At 43.8% G+C, this 18,172-nt stretch overlaps 1 protein-coding gene across 17 annotated transcripts in view; it reads right to left on the bottom strand.

Annotated features, from left to right (window-relative positions):
* The window catches only part of CTNND1 (catenin delta 1), a 57,385-nt gene that overhangs the window by 17,284 nt on the left and 21,929 nt on the right, over positions 1 to 18,172 (bottom strand). For 5 of the 17 annotated variants that reach the window (XM_010382796.1, XM_010382793.1, XM_010382792.1 and 2 more), the window contains exons 2-7: positions 13,207 to 13,325; positions 10,587 to 10,875; positions 8,186 to 8,257; positions 6,529 to 6,681; positions 5,263 to 5,798; positions 73 to 536 (exon numbers count right to left, since the gene is read on the bottom strand). In XM_010382796.1, coding sequence (XP_010381098.1) covers positions 73 to 536; positions 5,263 to 5,798; positions 6,529 to 6,681; positions 8,186 to 8,257; positions 10,587 to 10,781 — 1,420 coding nt within the window. In that variant the 5' untranslated portion in view covers positions 10,782 to 10,875; positions 13,207 to 13,325. Of the gene's footprint in view, positions 1 to 72; positions 537 to 5,262; positions 5,799 to 6,528; positions 6,682 to 8,185; positions 8,258 to 8,919; positions 8,939 to 9,004; positions 9,156 to 10,586; positions 10,876 to 13,206; positions 13,326 to 18,172 lie in introns of those variants that run through there. The other 12 variants (XM_010382799.2, XM_010382798.2, XM_030917833.1 and 9 more) reach the window with 7 other exon arrangements.

The following is an 18,172-nucleotide window of genomic DNA, read 5'->3' on the forward strand; positions in this document are numbered from 1 at the left end:
AAATCCCTCTAGTTCTTAACATCACTAGAGAGTAACAGTGACTTAGCAATTTTCCTTAGGCCTAGAACTCACCAGTAATGACTTCAGTAAGGTCCATATCACGAGCCTTTCGGAGCAATCGCACAAGGGCAGGCACACCATCACAGTTTTTTATGGCAATCTTGTTATCCTGGTCACGTCCAAAAGAGATATTCTTGAGAGCTCCACAGGCTCCAAGGTGCACTTCCTTTTTGGGATGGTCTAACAATCCCACCAGTACTGGGATGCCCTTGAGCTTCCGCACGTCAGTCTTCACCTTGTCATTGCGGTAGCATAAGTGTTGCAGGTATGCAGCTGCATTGGACTTGACAGCATCCAAGCGGAATCCAAGCATGGCGATCACCTCTGGCAGCTCTGGCTGTCTCCAGTTAGGAGGTGGGGGCCCTCCTTTGCGCAGGCTATCCAAGCTTGCTAAACTTCCTCGCTCATGCTGGGCCAAAGGAGCCCAATAGTATTGATCCGATGGCACCTCCTCACCAATCATGTCTTCGTAGCTCCTGAGAAGTTTCGGAATAACCAAGAGAATACATCAAGTCATTATGGCTAGCTTCCTGGACATTCCCATTACCCTCAACTGCAAAGCAGGATTAAATGGAGTTTCAGTGTGCTCATCTTCTCTCTCCTTTGCATGAATAATATACTGACCAATTTTCCTCAATGGGTTAGGAAAAATAAAAGGTAATAATCTTAAAGACACCTACAATTTAATTAAAACTACACTTTTTTCTTTGAAGTCTGCAGGCTTAGAAAGTAACAAGCATTCAGGAGAGGCTAATCAAAAAGAAAGAACCAAATCCTTATTACTTATCATTTATTTGAATGATACCTGACAGCTATTAACTTTTCTAGGTAGAGATCAGGATAAACTCTCAAAAAGCAGAATTAACCAAAGTAACTGACTCAATGCCACAGAAGTCTGAGAACAGTTCCTTAACCAAACAGGAAATTAGGCATTTATACACAGGAAACAACTGGTGGGTTAAGACCTTTAAATACATTTCATATTTAAGCTTCTCCTTATCCTATTTTGGAAATTATAAAAGATGGATTGATAGAGAAAAACTAATAAAGGGCTTCCTGCTACATTATAGGAGGATCTGGGTTTGGTACTGATGAAGTATAAATTTGAAAAGTAATTTTCACAGTCATCCCAAGGTCATGTCTGCTACTCAACAAATGTGTTAGCGGTAAGATTCCATCCTCCAATTTCTAAAGACAATACCTCCAGTTCTTTCAAAATGGAGCCTATTCACCAACATCACATTTGGGAAGCCCAGCCACTAGGAACAGAGAAAGCAATTGAAAGTAAGAAAAATCAAACCAGGAGACAATTCTTCCTGTTTCAGTACTACCAACAACCACTAGAGGGTGAGTCTGTCACACTATTATTTATTCATAACTACCAGGAAGAAAGAAACCCATTATCTGTGAGCTCATCTCTTTCTGGCTCCCACAGGAGAGGAGAATCTATTGTGTGGAGCTCTCCAAATAAGCCGTTGTTTGTTCTACAAAACCACTCCCACTGTCACCAAATACTCAAGGTTGCCCTGAGCAGAAGAGCTGCCTCACAGGTATCAACATCAACTATGCAACAGTGATTCAGATAGACAAAGCATTTAGTAAAACATGACCAAGATGGTCTTAAAATAACACGGAAACAGGACCAGGCGTGGTGGCTCACATCTGTAATCCCAGCACTTTGGGAGGCTGAGGTGGGCGGATTACCTGAGGTCAGAAGTTCAAGACCAGCATAGCCAACATGGCAAAACCCTATCTCTACTAAAAATATAAAAATTAGCTGGGCGTGGTGGTAGGCACCTGTAATCCCAGCTACTTGGGAGGCTAAGGCAGGAGAATCACTTGAACCCAGGAGGTGGAGGTTGCACTGCACTCCAGCCTGGGCAACAGAGCAAGGCTCCATCTCAAAAAACAAACAAACACAGAAACAAAATGAATAGCTTAGATAGCTAAGTTTTAAAAGTAGGCTATTGAGCAGTATGTTAAGATTCCATTTTTGTAGAGGGAAAATAGGATACAGTTACATGTACAATAAAAAAACCTCAAAGGATATGCAAGAAAATGTTAACAGTGGTTCTTTATCAATAGGTGGTATGCTTCTCTGGGTTTTTCAGGTTCCGTATTGAACATGTTTAACCTCTATTATTAATATACAGAATTATAAGAACAATTACCATAACCAAAATTTCCAAATAACTCTATCTTATATCTTTTTCTATATAGAGGCAGTGGATTGGACATTCTTTCCTCTGTTTTACAAGTAACAAAGCTGTGCCCAAGAAGACCAAATGACTTGCTTGAGGCTACTTAGCTAGTGGCAAAGGCACAACTAGAACCAAGGTCTCAGGGTTCAGTGCTTTTTCCACTAATCACTGCCTCACTGTTTAAGTTTGACCTTGTATTACTCTTCTAGCCTAGAACGGGAAGCGGCAAATATTCTTGCTAGTCAAGCAGGTTTCCAAGTCCATTGCTACCCTGGAACAAACCCAACCAAGAACGGCCCAAAACTCTATGTGAACTAGCACAATTAGGGACGGCAGAGAATGACCTGGCCACCCACACCCATCTGGGTCCAATCACTCTTTACTAATGAGGAAGTCAGAAAAAGCAGACTTGCAGTAGAGCCAACACCCTGGACAGACTGCTTCAATGATGGCTGTTATCTACCACTGTTCTAGGTTGCACCAGCCGAGGTCTGGTGCTCCTGGAGGAATAAAAATGACTAACATGGGAGTTGGATTAGCTATCCAAGATACCTGAAAGGTGAGTGACTCAGTCTTAGATAATGGGGCCTCTACCCCTAGGCCCAGCCCTGTTCACTCTTAACCAAAGCTACCTAATATATGAGGAAAATTAGCACCAAGGCATTTGCTTTAAAAGGTCATGACCCCATATAGAGAAATTCAGCAACAGCTGCTAGGATATCCTTACCATCAATACAACCATAAATCATCCCTTGTTTCTTATCATTTCTCTTTGCGTGGAAAACACTGTTTCTAATTTATTCTGAAGCAGCATTGGCAATCCATGGGCCAAACCTGTTTTTGTACACCCCCAGAATGCTTTATATATATATATATATATATTTTTTTTTTTTTTTTTTTTTTTTTTCTTTGAGGCGGAGTCTCGCTCTGTCACCCAGGCTGGAGTGCAGTGGCGCGATCTCGGCTCACTGCAAGCTCCGCCTCCCGGGTTCCCGCCATTCTCCTGCCTCAGCCTCCGAGTAGCTGGGACTACAGGCGCCCGCCACCGCGCCTGGCTAGTTTTTTGTATTTTTAGTAGAGACGGGGTTTCACCGTGTTCGATCCGCCCGTCTCGGCCTCCCAAAGTGCTGGGATTACAGGATTGAGCCACCGCGCCCGGCCTTGCTTTTTATATTTTTAAAAGATTGTTTGAAAAAAAGGACAACAACATATGACAAAGATGATACATGGCCTGCAAAGCCTAAAATAGTTCTACATGGTCCTTTTCAGGGGTCTGTCGACCCCATTCTAAAGCATTCTCTCAAGGCAACAAGGCAAACCACATACCAGTCCAAACATCAATCACTCCTTTTTTCACATCACCAAATAAATCTCCAGGGACAAGTAGTAAAGTCAGAGTAGGCAGCTGCTTAGTGACCTTTCAGAGTGTTGCTAATGTACCCCCCAACCCCCACCCAAGGATGCCACCACAATTTCACTTTACAATCAAATAATAAGACCCTAAGCACAGAATGTCAAGGCCCTTGTGAGGTCAAAGTTTGTTTTTAACTTTGGGATTAAAAACACAAGAAAGTTCTTATATATATCCTTAACTGTCTCTTTTGGTCCTGTATTCCTAAAACCTTCAATTTTGTTTTGTTTTGTTTTGAGACAGTCTCACTCTGTTGCCCAGGCTGGAGTGCAGTGGCGGCATCTTGGCTCACTGTAGCCTCTGCCTCCTGGGTTCAAGTGATTCTCCTGCCTCAGCCTCCTGAGTAGCTGGGACTACAGGCACGAGCCACCACACCCGGCTAATTTTTGTATTTTTAGTAGAGACAGGGTTTCACTGTGTTAGCCAGGATGATCTCGATCTCCTGATATCGTGATCTGCCCGCCTCAGCCTCCCAAAGTGCTGGGATTACAGGTGTGAACCACCATGCCCGACCGACTCTGTTCTTAATACCAAACCAGAAGCTAAAGAAATTCCCAAGAAGAAGTGAGCAAGAATTCCATGGCCCCAGACATCAGAATCCTCTGCCTAACACCAAAAGGGGGTCACATCTTAGCCAGAAACAGTAAAAACTTCAGCATAGAAGCAGAAGCAAAATTCAGTCTTCAGGACATAGACTAATAAAAATCACAAGTTGTTTTCGTTTTTTTATTTTTTGAGATGGAGTTTCGCTCTTGTTGCCCAGGCTGGAGTGCAATGGCACGATCTTGGCTCACCACAACCTCCGCCTCCCGGGTTCACATGATTTTCCTGCCTCAGCCTCCCGAGTAGTTGGGATTGCAGGCATGTGTCACCATGCCCAGCTAATTTTGTATTTTTAGTAAAGACGGGATTTCTCCATGTTGGTCAGGCTGGTCTCGAACTCGAGACCTCAGGTGATCCACCTACCTAGGTCTCCAAAAGCGCTGGGATTACAGGCATGAGCCACCGTGCCTGGCCCATATATTCAAATTGTGGACCAGGCATGGTGGCTCATGCCTGTAATCCCAGCACTTTTGGAGGCCAAGGCGGGTGGATCACCGAGGTCAGGAGTTTGAGACCAGCCTGGCCAACAGGGTGAAACCGCATCTCTATTAAAAATATAAAAATTAGCCGGGCGTGATGGTGCTTGCCTGTAGTCCCAGCAACTAGGGAGACTGAGACACGAGAAACACTTGAACCCAGGAAGTGGAGGTAGCAGGTGAACCAAGATGGCACCACTGCACTCCAGCCTGGGTGAAAAAGCAAGACTCTGTCCCTAAAAAATAAAATTAGAATATATTATTTTCATTTAAAAAATTATATATATATTTATATTATATATATACACATTTATATTTTATATATATAGCAAGTCAATACTAAGCCAAGTCAGAAAAGGGAAAAACGGGGTAGCCTTTCACCCCAAAAAAAAGCAGAGGGGAGGAGGCCACAAGTATCTCTGATCCCAAAAAGCTCGTAGAAGTTGAAGGAAAAGCTACCCCTTACCCCTGGTTTTGGAAAGACCCTTTTCTCTTCCCTATTCCTGCCTACCTGAGGCGCCGACGAGGGTCAGAGGGTGTCCCAGTCCGACGGGCAGTGCCATAATCAGACATCATACCATAATCCAGGTCATCATAGCCCATACTACGCTGGTCATCCTCTAGCCCATAAGGCTCTGGATGAAAGCGATGCAGATCCACGCTGCTCCCACCTACCCGAACCTGGGGTTGGGGCCCATACACATCCTGTCTACTAGGTGCCCGGTAGCCTTCCATGCTGGGCCTATACCGCTCCTCAATGCGGGTCACCCGGGACAGACTGCCATAGTTATCACTGCCACCTGGATAACCATCTTCATAGTGGCGGCTATAACCATCAGGAGGGTAGTGGAAGTTCCTAGGAAGGGTAGCAGTGCCGGCTTGCCCCACATAGGGACCAGGTCCCCCATTGCCATTCTTGCGGAAGTCACGACCCAAAGTCTGGATATAGTTGTTAGAAACTGATGAAGCATCCACAGGCAACCCGTCTGGTCCCATAGCGACTGGCTGTACTGTCCGTGTTGTCACAGTCTTCACTACTTTCTTGACCTGCAAGTAGGAAACAAGAAAAAGAAAAACTGATTAAGAAAGTGAGCAATTAAATTCTTTTTTTTTTTTTTTTTTTTTTTTTGGAGACGGAGTCTTGCACTGTCGCCCTGGCTGTAGTGCAATGGTGTGCTCTCAGCTCACTAAAATCTCCGCCTCCCGGGTTCACGTGATTCTACCTCAGCCTCCCGAGTAGCTGGTATTACAGGCACACACCAACACACTTGGCTAATTTTTTGTGTTTTTAGTAAAGACGGGGTTTCACTATGTTGTCCAGACTGGTCTCGAACTTCTGACCTTATGATCCGCCCACCTCCACCTCCCACAGTGCTAGGATTACAGGCATGAGCCACCGCGCCTAGCCATGAACAATTAAATTCTATACCACTCTAAAAGAAACAAACCTTTACATCCCTAGGACACTTTACCTAGAAATGCCTTAAGGCCTACCATCTATCTTTCTTTCCATCCTGTAGGAAGTCCCCAAGTAGGAAAATTGCCCTGACAGTAACTATGCCTATAAGGGAAGCTACTATATATACCTCTCTCTTCCCTATGCCATTAGATTTTCCCATATCTCTTCATCCTTTCTATATGGCCAGAGATCACTGTATGCAATCAGATCAATAATGGCGTTATCAGTCCTCCATTTTAATTAAGTGCTTAACCCCTCCCCTAATAGAGAATAAAAGACCTCTTATCACTTCCGGATCTTACACACGTCTTGGTTTACCGTGGTCTCTGTGCGCCGAGTGGTCCCATCATCTGAGGTCTCCACAGAGACTACAGACATGGCTCCCTCAGGATCCTCCTCCGTGTAGGTCTCCACAATCTGCCCCGGCTCCTGCATCCTGGGGATGGTGCTATATAGAAGGTGACTGTGATCCTATATGCAAAAGAGAAAAGAGAAGAAACTACTATTAAGCACTATGTATTAACAAGCCATCCTAATAAGAAGCGTTAAGTAGTGACCCTAGAAACAGGGACTCCTCATGCATCTTCTATAGGCCTCAGGATTTTTAGATGGGTGGCCGTCATCTTTTGAACTTATACAAAAGGACAGCAGACATAATTTCCCAGTTGTAGTCATTTAACAAACATGAACTGAGTTAACTATAGCCACATCAACATCCAAGTGACAGACAGTAGATTTAACTTCCCAGCTGTGGTCATCTAAGTGAACAGGAACTGTGTTAACTGCAGTTTCATCTATATCTGAGTGACCCCTCAAAAGAGCAGCTCACCCAATAAATAAATAACTTTTATTTATTTATTTGAGATAGGGTCTCACTCTGTCACACAAGCTCGAGTGCAGTGGCATGATCATAGCTCACTGGAGCCCCAACCTCCCAGGCTCAAGCAATCTTACCATTTCAGCCTCCTGAGTAGCTAGAACTACAGGCTCATGCCACCATGCCTGGCTAATTTTATTTTTTTTTACAGAGACAGGGTCTCACTATGTTGCCCAGGCTGGTCTTGAACTCCTGGGCTCAAGCAATCCTCCAGCCTCAGCCTCCCAAAGTGCTGGAATTACAGGAATGAGCAGACCATGCCTGGCCAAAATAAAGAACTTTTTTTTTTTTTTTTTTTGAGATGGAGTTTTGCTCTGCCTTGGCCTCCCAAAGTGCTGGAATTACAGGCATGAGATGCCACGCCCAGCCTAAAATAAAGAACTTTTTTTTTTTTGAGATGGAGTTTTGCTCTTGTTGCCCAGGATGGAGTACAATGGCATGATCTCAGCTCACCACAATCTCCACCTCCTGGCTTCAAGCAATTCTCCTGCCTCAGCCTCCCGAGTAGCTGGGATTACAGGCGTGTGCTACCACGCCCGGCTAATTTTGTATTTTCAGTAGAGATGGGGTTTCTCTATGTTGGTCAGGTTGGTCTTGAACTCCTGACCTGAGGTGATCTGCCCACCTCAGCCTCCCAAAGTGCTGGGATTACAGGCGTAAGCCAACATAGCTGGCCAAAAATAAAGAACTTTTAAGACAAACCTGAAAATCCCAGTAAGAGCCATCTTTTGACTGGCTTTATGTTACTCTTCAGACACTATCTAAAAGGCTCAAGACCAGCCAGATTTTAGGTAGCGTTTTCTGCTGCAGAGTAGAAGCCTACTGGCTCTAGAAAAGAAACGCAGTACTTAGGGATCAAATGGGGTGGCAGTGGGGAAAAGGAATAGTCATAAAGATCAATGGTCATTAAAATTCACTTCAAAACAAAACTACATATATACTTTGGAGCTCCACTTCTTTGTTTTCATAAATGAAAGAAACTAATTGACGAGTGTGTACAATGTGCCAGGCACTTTACAAGACACAAATATGCTCTTATAGGCTGGGGAAATAAGAAAATATGAATGAAGCAACTCACGTCTTGAGCCAAAGAATTACCTGGGGTCCGTTGAGTTTCAAATCTGAAAATTTCTGTCTCTCAAGGTCAGCATCGCCCACAAACCGGCCGTTCTGAAAGAAACACAGTTCACAAGAAGACAATTCATTTTGTGGCCTTCTTTTGCTCTACCAAACACAAATGATCTTTTTTTCAAACAGGAAGAGGGCTTTCAAGAAGATATGTGTGGCCTGGAGTCCTTGTGTCAGTACTCATAAAAGAACCATATCACTCTTTAGTCTTAGCACTTTCCTCAAAATTGAAAATCAGGCCTGGAACTCTGGCAGACAGGGTCTCTGGAACATAAGAATGTAAGCTCCATGAGGGCAGAGGGTTTTTGGGATTAGTTTAGTGATATATTCCCTAGTGCCTTGAGCAGTGCCTGCACATAACAGGTGCTCAAAAACTATATGCTGAATAAACAGCACAGACCTAGATAATTTCCCCTACATGCAACCTTTTTGGAAAGCCATAAAAATGTACGGAAAGTTGGAAGGGCTAAGTTGGGGAGTTTCCAAAGAGCTTTACAGTCTCATGAATCTTCATGCAGTACTACCACTGGAAACTCCCATTCCCGGCAGCTTTTTAAAGAAAGAAGCAAGATGGCTATCATGTCCTAATGTAAAAAATAGAAATTTAATTAAAGAAAAAAGCAAGAGATACGAGTCTCCCTTTCCAAGTATAAAAACAAGCACCCCTACTCCTCTCAAGAAAAGAGAAGGCTCAACATCTTTACCAACAATTATTAGAGCCACAGAATACATTCCAAAATGTCATCCAGAAGTTGCTCTGTCTTAAGCAGCAGGAAATAATCTTTATACCACATAAAAATGTATTTGCCTGCTCCTCTTCCAGTAGAACAGTGAGATCCAACCACTTTGGGAGACTCTTCCTCCACCCCACTCCCATTACATAGAGTGTAATGCTGCAGGGAGAGGAAGTTAAACATTACTTTCAGGAAGAAGGAAGGGTGTGGTTTTACTGCTAAGCAGAAGTTAAAAATAAGAGAGAAACCACATACTGAATCCTGGAATTCCCCATGACCTCCAAACCTAAGCAGTCCTGCTTTCCTCTTTCAATATAATTTCATACCTAACTTTCTATTGTAGTTCCTGTAAAAATCCCAGGAACACTGCAAGCATGCTGCCTCCCTCAGACTCCTTGATCCTCCAATTGGAATTCTGTTCTTTTTGCAAGGTTCCTCAGTATGAGGGACTTTCTCTATCTCAAAAAAAAAAAAAAAAATTACTCGGCCAGTGCGGTAGCTCACGCCTGTAATCCCAGCACTTTGGGAGGCCAAGGCGGGCGGATCACAAGGTCAAGAGATCGAGACCATCCTGGCCAACATGGTGAAACGCCATTTCTACTAAAAATACAAAAATTGGCTGGGTGTGGTGGCATGCACCTGTAGTCCCAGCTACTCGGGAGGTTGAGGGAGGAGAAACGCTTGAACCCGGGAGGCGGAGGATGCAGTGAGCCAAGATTGCGCCACTGCACTCCAGCCTGGAGACAGAGCGAGATTCTGTCATAAATAAATAAATAAATAAATAAATAAATAAATAAATAAATAATTACTCAATGAAAAGGGCTGTAAGGGCATGAGCACTGTTCTGGTTCCCACCCAGAAATCTCTCGTAAGATGCAATCTATCAGGCAATGCCTACCACACACACACATGCACACACACACACACAGGAAGACAGACAAAACCTCAGACAGATTACATCACAGCAAAGTCAGACTAGAAAAACCAGAGGAAACATAAGATACTTCTTATTTCTAACACCAGCTCTCCCAAGTCACATCACAGAGTCAGCCAACCCAGAGACCACTGGCTCCTGTGGTTATTTGGGTTAAACAGCAGCATGATGCTCCCTCTCCAACTCTAACCAACAGAATGAACAATGACCCCTTCCTCCAACACATGATTTACATAGCCAACAAAAAGAGCACACAAGGACAATATAGAGCAGGAGTACACAATTTATGGATACTGCCACACCTGGGTACAGACTGTTCCCTCAGGGAGACTGAACTAGAGCTGAGCGCACAAGATGCCCAACCACTACGCGGGCATTTACTTTCCTGATTTTTTGATACCAAGGAAAAAAAATTCAGAAAAGTAACTTGAGTACAGCTGCAAACTACACTATCTACCATTACTTGAATTGTAGCCCATCCCAAAAAACCTACTCCGGCAAAACAGGAAGTCAGATGGATGCTTCTAGAGATAGTAACTCCACCCAACTCAGTCCAGCAGCAATATTCCTTGTCTTAAATCCCTGGAAGAACGGGCACTAGATAGCCCATCACCAAAAGGAGAGTAGCTTCCCAGAAAGGATCATAGCCTCTCTGTGATCATGTCAAAGTCCTACCTGCACATCTGATGGAGAGAGGGGTTACCTGATGCCGGCGGGTGAGTGTGCCGTTGGCCATGAGTGGGTTGGCATCTTGTGGTGAGACCCGGACGCGTTCCAGCTGCGCCGAGACGTGGCGCCGTTCCTCCTCCAGCGCCCGGGTCAGCTTCTCAAACTGGGCCTCTTGTTCCTTCACAGAGGCCAAGATGCTGGCGGTCGACTCCACCTCTGAGTCGTCCATGAAGGTAAGGGGCGGAGCCGCCGCAGGGCAGGGTAAAAGGGAAGGTGAATCACAGAGGAAGGAGAAGGAGGGAGAGAGACCCCCTCACTTCACACTACCGGGAAAGGGTAAGAGAAAGGAGAGAAAAGGTCACAGGTCAGAGAAGACAGATGAATTATTAATCCCAGAGCCAAAGATGCCCTCTTGTGGTTTTACTGCAGTGCAGAAAGCAAGCCACCACCAAGCCTGGGAGCCCATCACCAGTGTCTGTTCAAGCGGAATCCTCTGCCCACTATGCTCTCTTGAACCTCCCACCAGAAATAACTACTGAAAAGAACGGTGCAATTAAATCTAAGTCTCTACACTTAGGAGAGGGAGAATGTGCTGTAGTTATGTGATTGGATTATTTTTCCCTGAAAAAAATCTGCTGGTATCAACTCAGTGAAATGTGTAACTCCATGGTACAGACAAGCATTCACTATCCTGCAGGGACAAGCCACGTTTAGAGATAACAGGGCAATACAGATCTTACTTAAACTCTCCCACATCTAACACTAAAACTGCTGAAGTGGCAGCAAATTTAAAAAAAAATTACTATGCTAAACTAAAATGCCAATTAAGAAATGAAAAGGCCAGGCACTGTGGCTCACGCCTGTAATCCCAGCACTTTGGGAAGCCGAGGCAGGCGGATCACAAGGTCAGAAGTTCGAGACCAGTCTGGCCAACATAGTGAAACCCGTCTCTACTGAAAAAATACAAAAAAAGGCCGGGCACGGTGGCTTATGCCTATAATCCCAGCACTTTGGGAGGCCGAGGCGGGTGGATCACGAGGTCAGTAGATCGAGACCATCCTGGTTAACACGGTGAAACCCTGTCTCTACTAAAAATACAAAAAATTAGCCAGGCGTGGTGGCGGGAGCCTGTAGTCCCAGCTACTTGGGAGGCTGAGACAGGAGAATGGCATGAACCCGGGAGGTGGAACTTACAGTGAGCTGAGATCGCGCTACTACACTCCAGCCTGGGTGACAGAGCAAGACTCTGTCTCAAAAAAAAAAAAAAAAAAAAAAAATTTGGCCGGGTGCAGTGTACGCCTATAATCCCATCAACTCGGGAGACTGAGACAGGAGAATAGTGTGAATCCGGGAGACAGAGGTTGCAGTGAGCCAAGATTGCACCATTGCACTCCAGCCAGGAACACAGTGCAAGACTCCGTCTCGGGGGAAAAAAAAAAAAAAGAAATCAAAGTAGGCTGGGTGCAGTGGCTCACACCTGTAATCCCAGCACTTTAAGAGGCCAAGGTGGGTAGATCACTTGAGGTCAGGTTCACTTGGTCAAGACCAGCCTGGCCAACATGGGGAAACCTTATCTCTACTAAAAAAAACAAAAATTAGCCAGGCATGGGGGTAGGCACCTGTAATCCCAGCTGAGGCATGAGAATTGCGTGAACCCAGGAGACGGAGGTTGCAGTGAGTCAAGATGGCACCACTGCACTCTAGGCTGGGCAACAGAGCAAGACTCTGCCTCCAAAAATATAATAATACATTCATAAAAGGGCCTTTCTATTTTCCAAAACCATACTACTATAGTTTGTTAAATATAATATTGATGGCAAAACGTGTTCCTTGACTAATGGAGACAACAGAGTAATAGAACCACAAAAAACTCTGTAAAAAAGCACTGAAGTTTAAGGAAACTTCACCTCCTTGGGAAGTAGGAAAAGAAGTATTAGCCTCAACCTCTGAAAGTGCACCTCACAGTAGTTCATATCCTAACCTCCACAAGTCAATGGCTGAAGTTCCTACATTTCTGTAATCCTGCAGAAAGCTCTAACTCAAGCTTGTCCAACCCACAGCCTGCGGGACACACGCAGCCCAGGACAGCTTTGAATGCGGCCCAATACAAATTTGCAAACTTTCTTAAAACATTATGAGATTTTTTTTTTAGCTCATTGGCTATTCTTAGTGTACATTATGTATGGCCCAAGACAATTCTTCTTTCAGTGTAGCCCAGGGAAGCCAAAAGATTGGGCACCCTTGTTCTAAATAGACTATATTTTACCCTTTTATTTGTTCCAACTCAGGATAAATATCCAAGTATCTAAGGGTCTATGTGTGCTATCTATACAATAAAATATAGTTATATAGAAATGAAGAGTTCTCCATACCATTATATAAACAGGAGGTTTAACAGGCATTAGTGATACTCTGTTGGACTCAATGGGTTTTTTTCTCTCTTATAGCTATGAGAGACTTTATGCCAGTCCAAAATATACAATGTTGAAAGACAGGTTTTGAAATAAATATTCTCCCCAATTCCCACCCTCTCACCAACCCATAAAGATAAAAGGTATTTAAAAAGATTTCTTTCTGCTATGACATGAGAGAAATAAAAATACCTATTTCTTAAAAATATTTTTCATTCTTAATAAACATATTTCCATACACACCTGTTAAGAGAAGGTCGCAACTGATTGGTTTAACACAGAGAACAGCCCAGTCTAGATTCAAAAAATCATGGAAGAAGCATCCCAGCCACCACAGCAAGGAGGAAGCAGGAAGGAGAGAGCTGCAGAAATATTTGAAGGAAAAATGGGAATGAGAGAAAAATAAAATATACCCAATACATAGAAACAAGAAGAGCAAGGGGCAACATAAGGAATGAAAGGAAGTAATTTAAAATATGACTTGGAATTGCTTAATGTGACAGACAAGTGCCCTTTAGACCTTGCTGTGTTCAGATACCTAGGCCTTGGATGTTACTTTCATTAAAACCTGGATTCTACTGTCGTGTGAGTTCCTCTACTTGTATTTCCATATATAACCAGAACAGGTTATAATATGCATAAAAATCCATTTACCCTGTTTCCAGCAACCAAATTGGGGAAAAAGAAAAAAACTGCTGTTGGAATGCCCTTCCCCCTCCCTTCCCACCCGTAAGGCAGAAACCTCAAAGCCCAGTCCCAGCATGCCCACAAAGACATTGAGAAACCAATGCAAAAGTTGTGTGGGGAAGACATGTGGGAACTAGCCTAGGCTGAGCCTTTTGCTTCAGTTCCCTTTCCCACGCTCCCCAGAGCCCCACCAAGCACAAATGCTTGGTCCTGTTTGCCTTAGAGTGTATGCAGAAGTCAGCAAGCAAGAGTACCCAAAGGAACTGATTAATAAGTACCCAATAAACTCCTGAATCAATCCAGTCCCTAAGTTTAAAGAACGTGGTCGCCCTTCCCTAAATTCCTCCTACGCCAGCTTGGAGTTCCCATAATCACTTATCAACTCTTCTTCCTTTCAGTCTAAAACCCATTGCCACTTTCTCATATTCCCAACCTACATTCCATTAGGCCACCCAAAGGTCTTTCTTGAATAAGCACCCTTATTAAAAAAACAAAACAAAAAACAAAAGTGCTCCCCTTTCATCTCCATTTCTTAAGTACTTGCCCTTATCCACTATGTACAATGACCTATGAACCTTCCACACCAAGAGGACTCTGAGCTCAAAAAGAGACTCTTCCAGTTACTGAATTTCAACAGGGTCTGAAGTGCAATTACCACTCCAGCAGCATCCACCCTATAATCTTCTTTGCTAATAAAAGCCCAAATTACTGCTACCATGGAGGATACAGTGACATTCCCTGCTGCAAAGAGAAAGTGTACAGATGGCCATAAATGGCCCTGCAACTTAAATTCAGTGAAGAAGGTTAGGAAGGGAGATAGGAAAAATGCTCAGGGTTCTAGGTCAGAAAGCAGTATCTGGAGAAACATTAGCTTCCACCATCTTCTTAAAGCTGACCACCTGGCTCTAATTTGGAAAAGAAGACAGCACAATTAAACAAAAAGATCAGATTCCTAGGTCTAAAAGCATAGGGATATATTCTGCCTGAAAGAGGGCAGAAGCAGAGGCCATATGAGATAGAACACAATTCAGAAGACTGGTCCCAGTTCTGGCTTTACTACTACCCAACAATGGCAGTAAGCCTGTCATGTTCTCACTTGTAAGATGCCAAATCCATTTACCCCATTTCCAGCAACCAAATTGGGGAAAAAGAAAAACAAAATTGCTGCTTCCCAGGAGTTAGGAAATTAGCCCAGTCTAACTCAGAGTTGTGAGGATCAGGTGAGACAACATTATATACAAATGTCAGGTATTAAGTTGTTTCAAAAGTTGGTTTAACACTTCCAATTACATTACTTCACAGTATGTCTCAGCCTCAAACTATTTTGTGAACTAGTAGATGAAATCAACTGGATCAAAAACATAACTAGGTTCTAAGGGGTGAATGGGCTGGTTTCCCTACTCCTAATCTATTTACTAGGAGGTCCCACCTATACCAGTGGTTCTGGGACAAAGGCTCTAGTGCTTGGAAGTCATCACATCATTACACATCTGTCATAATAAGTTCTTGATTCTGTATTTGAGGCCTTAACAATTTATCACCTTGGAGAAAGAGAATGTGAAACAAACTAATGATTACTGAATGTTTTACATTTACTATCTTGGCAATCCTTACAACAACCCTAAGGAAGTTTTACTGCAAATAAGGCTCATGGGTGAAGAAACTACCCAAGGTCTCACAGTTAATAGCAAATTTTGAATTTAAACCCAGGTCTATGCCATTCCAAAGCCTGTTTCTCTTTCTATGCCATGGTGTCCAGTCCAAATAGAAGTGCAGTCAATACCAGCTGGATGGTCCAGAGCCTCTCCTCTACAACCTTTGAGAGCTTTCTTCTTAACTATCACAGGAAAACAGGAAAAGAAAAGGGTTCTACTTTGTTTTTTTTAGGCTCAAGAGTTACCCATAATATCTACATATAAGTGAGAAAACAAAAAAAAATGGAAGGAAAAAGAATGTATGAGCGGGGAAAGAATGAAGCTGTTAGGCAGGCTACAGTAAATGGTCTCATAACTTGGAGACTTAAGGAAAAAAAGATTCTTCTCCATGCCATATGCATCAAAAAGATTACACTACAAACCTTCAGCTGACTTTGGCAGACAGTCAGGAGTCGTAATTACAAGTCCAGCCTAATACCTTTCCAGGTTTGCCACTTATTTTTTCTTTTTTTTTTTTTTTTGAGACAGAGTCTCGCTCAGTGGCCCAGGCTAGAGTGCTGTGGCACAATCTCAGCTCACTGCAACCTCCACCTCCCAGGTTCAGGCGATTCTGCTGCCTCAGCCTCCCGAGTAGCTGGGACTACAGGCGCACGCCACCACGCTGGGCTAATTTTTTGTATTTTTAGTGGAGACGGGGTTTCACTGTGTCAGCCAGGATGGTCTGGATCTCCTGACCTCGTGATCCACCTGCCTCAGCCTCCCATAGTGCTGGGATTACAGGCATGAGCCACCGCAGCCAGCTACCACTTACTTAGATTTAAACAGATTACATTTGCTCTCACAAAAAAAAAAAAAAAAAAAAAAAAAAAGAATTCCTGAAGTCAGGGGGTTGAGGAGACATAAAGTGAAACTTGTTATTTCCCCTTAAGATTTCTGGCCGGGGGTGCTCAGCAGATCCGCCTTGGGAGCCGAGACGGGCGATCACGAGGAGAATCGAGACATCGGCTACATGGTTTTACACCGTCTCTCTAATAAGCCGGGCACCTGCGGCGCTTAGCACTTCGGAGGCTGAGCAAGAATGGCGCAACCGGGGCTCTGCAGTGAGCTGAGATCCCACTGCACTCCGCTGGGCGAAAGCGAACTCCGTCTCAAAAAAAAAAAAAAAAAGATATTTTGAGATACCTAGTTTACTCTTATAGCCATAAGTCCATACTGCTCCACCCACTAGAAGATTCCTATTATCCAATCCATAGCCATAGTAAAGATCCTTATACATGCTGATAAAAACTCAGTCTCTTCTGTAAGCACTCCAAACCAAAGTAAGTTAAATTAAATCAAATACCCAGAAGGACCAAACAACTAGACAATGCTAACCAGATAGGAGGTTAAAAAAAAAAAAAAAATCACTTACCAGCTGGGCACAGTGGCTCATGTCTGTAATCCCAGCACTTTGGGAGGCCGAGATGAGCAGATCACAAGGTCAGGGGTTTGAGACCAGCGTGACCAACATGGTGAAACCCCATCTCTACTAAAAATACAAAAATCAGCCAGGCGTGGGGGTGCGCACCTGTAATCCCAGCTACACAGGAGGCTGAGGCAGGAGAATCACTTGAACCCAGGAGGCGGAAGTTGCAGTGAGCCGAGATCATGCCACTGCACATCAGCCTGGGTGACAGAGCGAGACTCAGTACCCCCACAAAAAATCACCTACCAATAGCACAGTCCCTGGAATGATTTCTTCTACTGTAAACTGGCTAAAGAAATACAAATTGGAATTATGATTCTTAAGGGGTTAAGCGTATAGGCTTTGTTATCTGCCTGGGTTTAAGTATAAGATCTATCACTTTTAGCTATATGACTTTGGGCAAAGTATCAACCACTCGAAAGTGCAGCTTTCTTTTCTGTAAAATGGAGGAATAAAAATACATAGGGTGGTTGTGAAGATTAAATGAGGCATTTCATGTAAAGTGCTTAGAAAAATGTCTTGACGCACAGAAAGCCAGTAATACTGTTACAACTACAGGAACTAGAGCTTGGGTGTGGTTGGTAGAGTTTTTGAAGTTTGTAAACCAGCCTCCCCAGGCTCCCCTCTTCCATTTGCAGCAGACCTGAAAACTACAGGAATTATTCACTTTTAGAGGGAAAAACAAAATAAAACTCCAGATTAGGGCTCAAAAGACTGGGAGTCCAAGTCCTGCCTCCTCCAAAAACTAGCTAGGAGACCTTGGAAAAGGTATAACCCCTGTAAGCTTCCATTTCTATTACTCTTCATGGTTTAGTTTTAATGAGCTAATATATATAAAACCACAGCCTGTGCGAACTCTGAAGTTCACCAATCTTTGGGTTTTTGCAAAAATAATTTTGTCTCCGGCAGCCAGTCTCAAAGGCAACTCTCCTCCTATCTTCCTATTTATTCATTATAAAATCAAAACCAATGTCACGGCCGGGCACCGCGGCTCATACCTGCAATCACAGCACTTTAGGAGACCAAGATGGGAGGATCACTTGAGGTTGGGAGTTCAAACCCAGCCTGGTCAACATGGTGAAACCCCATCTTTACTTAAAATACAAAAAAATTAGCCAGGCATGTTGGCACACACCTGTAATCCCAGCTCCTCAGAAGGCTGAGGCAGGAGGATCCCTTGAACTCAGGAGGCAGAGGTTTCAGTGAGCCGAGATTGCGCCACTGCACTCCAGCCTGGACGACAGAGTGAGACTCTGTCTCAAAAACAACAACAACAAAACGAATGTCACATATTTACGCTCTCCCTCTAAAAACAATGACAGGCAAAACTCCACTTCCATGTCATTCTAGGAAATTTTTTTTTTTTTTTGGGGACAGGGTCTCGCTCTTGTCGCCCTGACTA

Source organism: Rhinopithecus roxellana, chromosome 15, assembly GCF_007565055.1.
Source record: "Rhinopithecus roxellana isolate Shanxi Qingling chromosome 15, ASM756505v1, whole genome shotgun sequence".
In the NCBI taxonomy this organism is placed as follows: Eukaryota; Metazoa; Chordata; class Mammalia; order Primates; family Cercopithecidae; genus Rhinopithecus; species Rhinopithecus roxellana.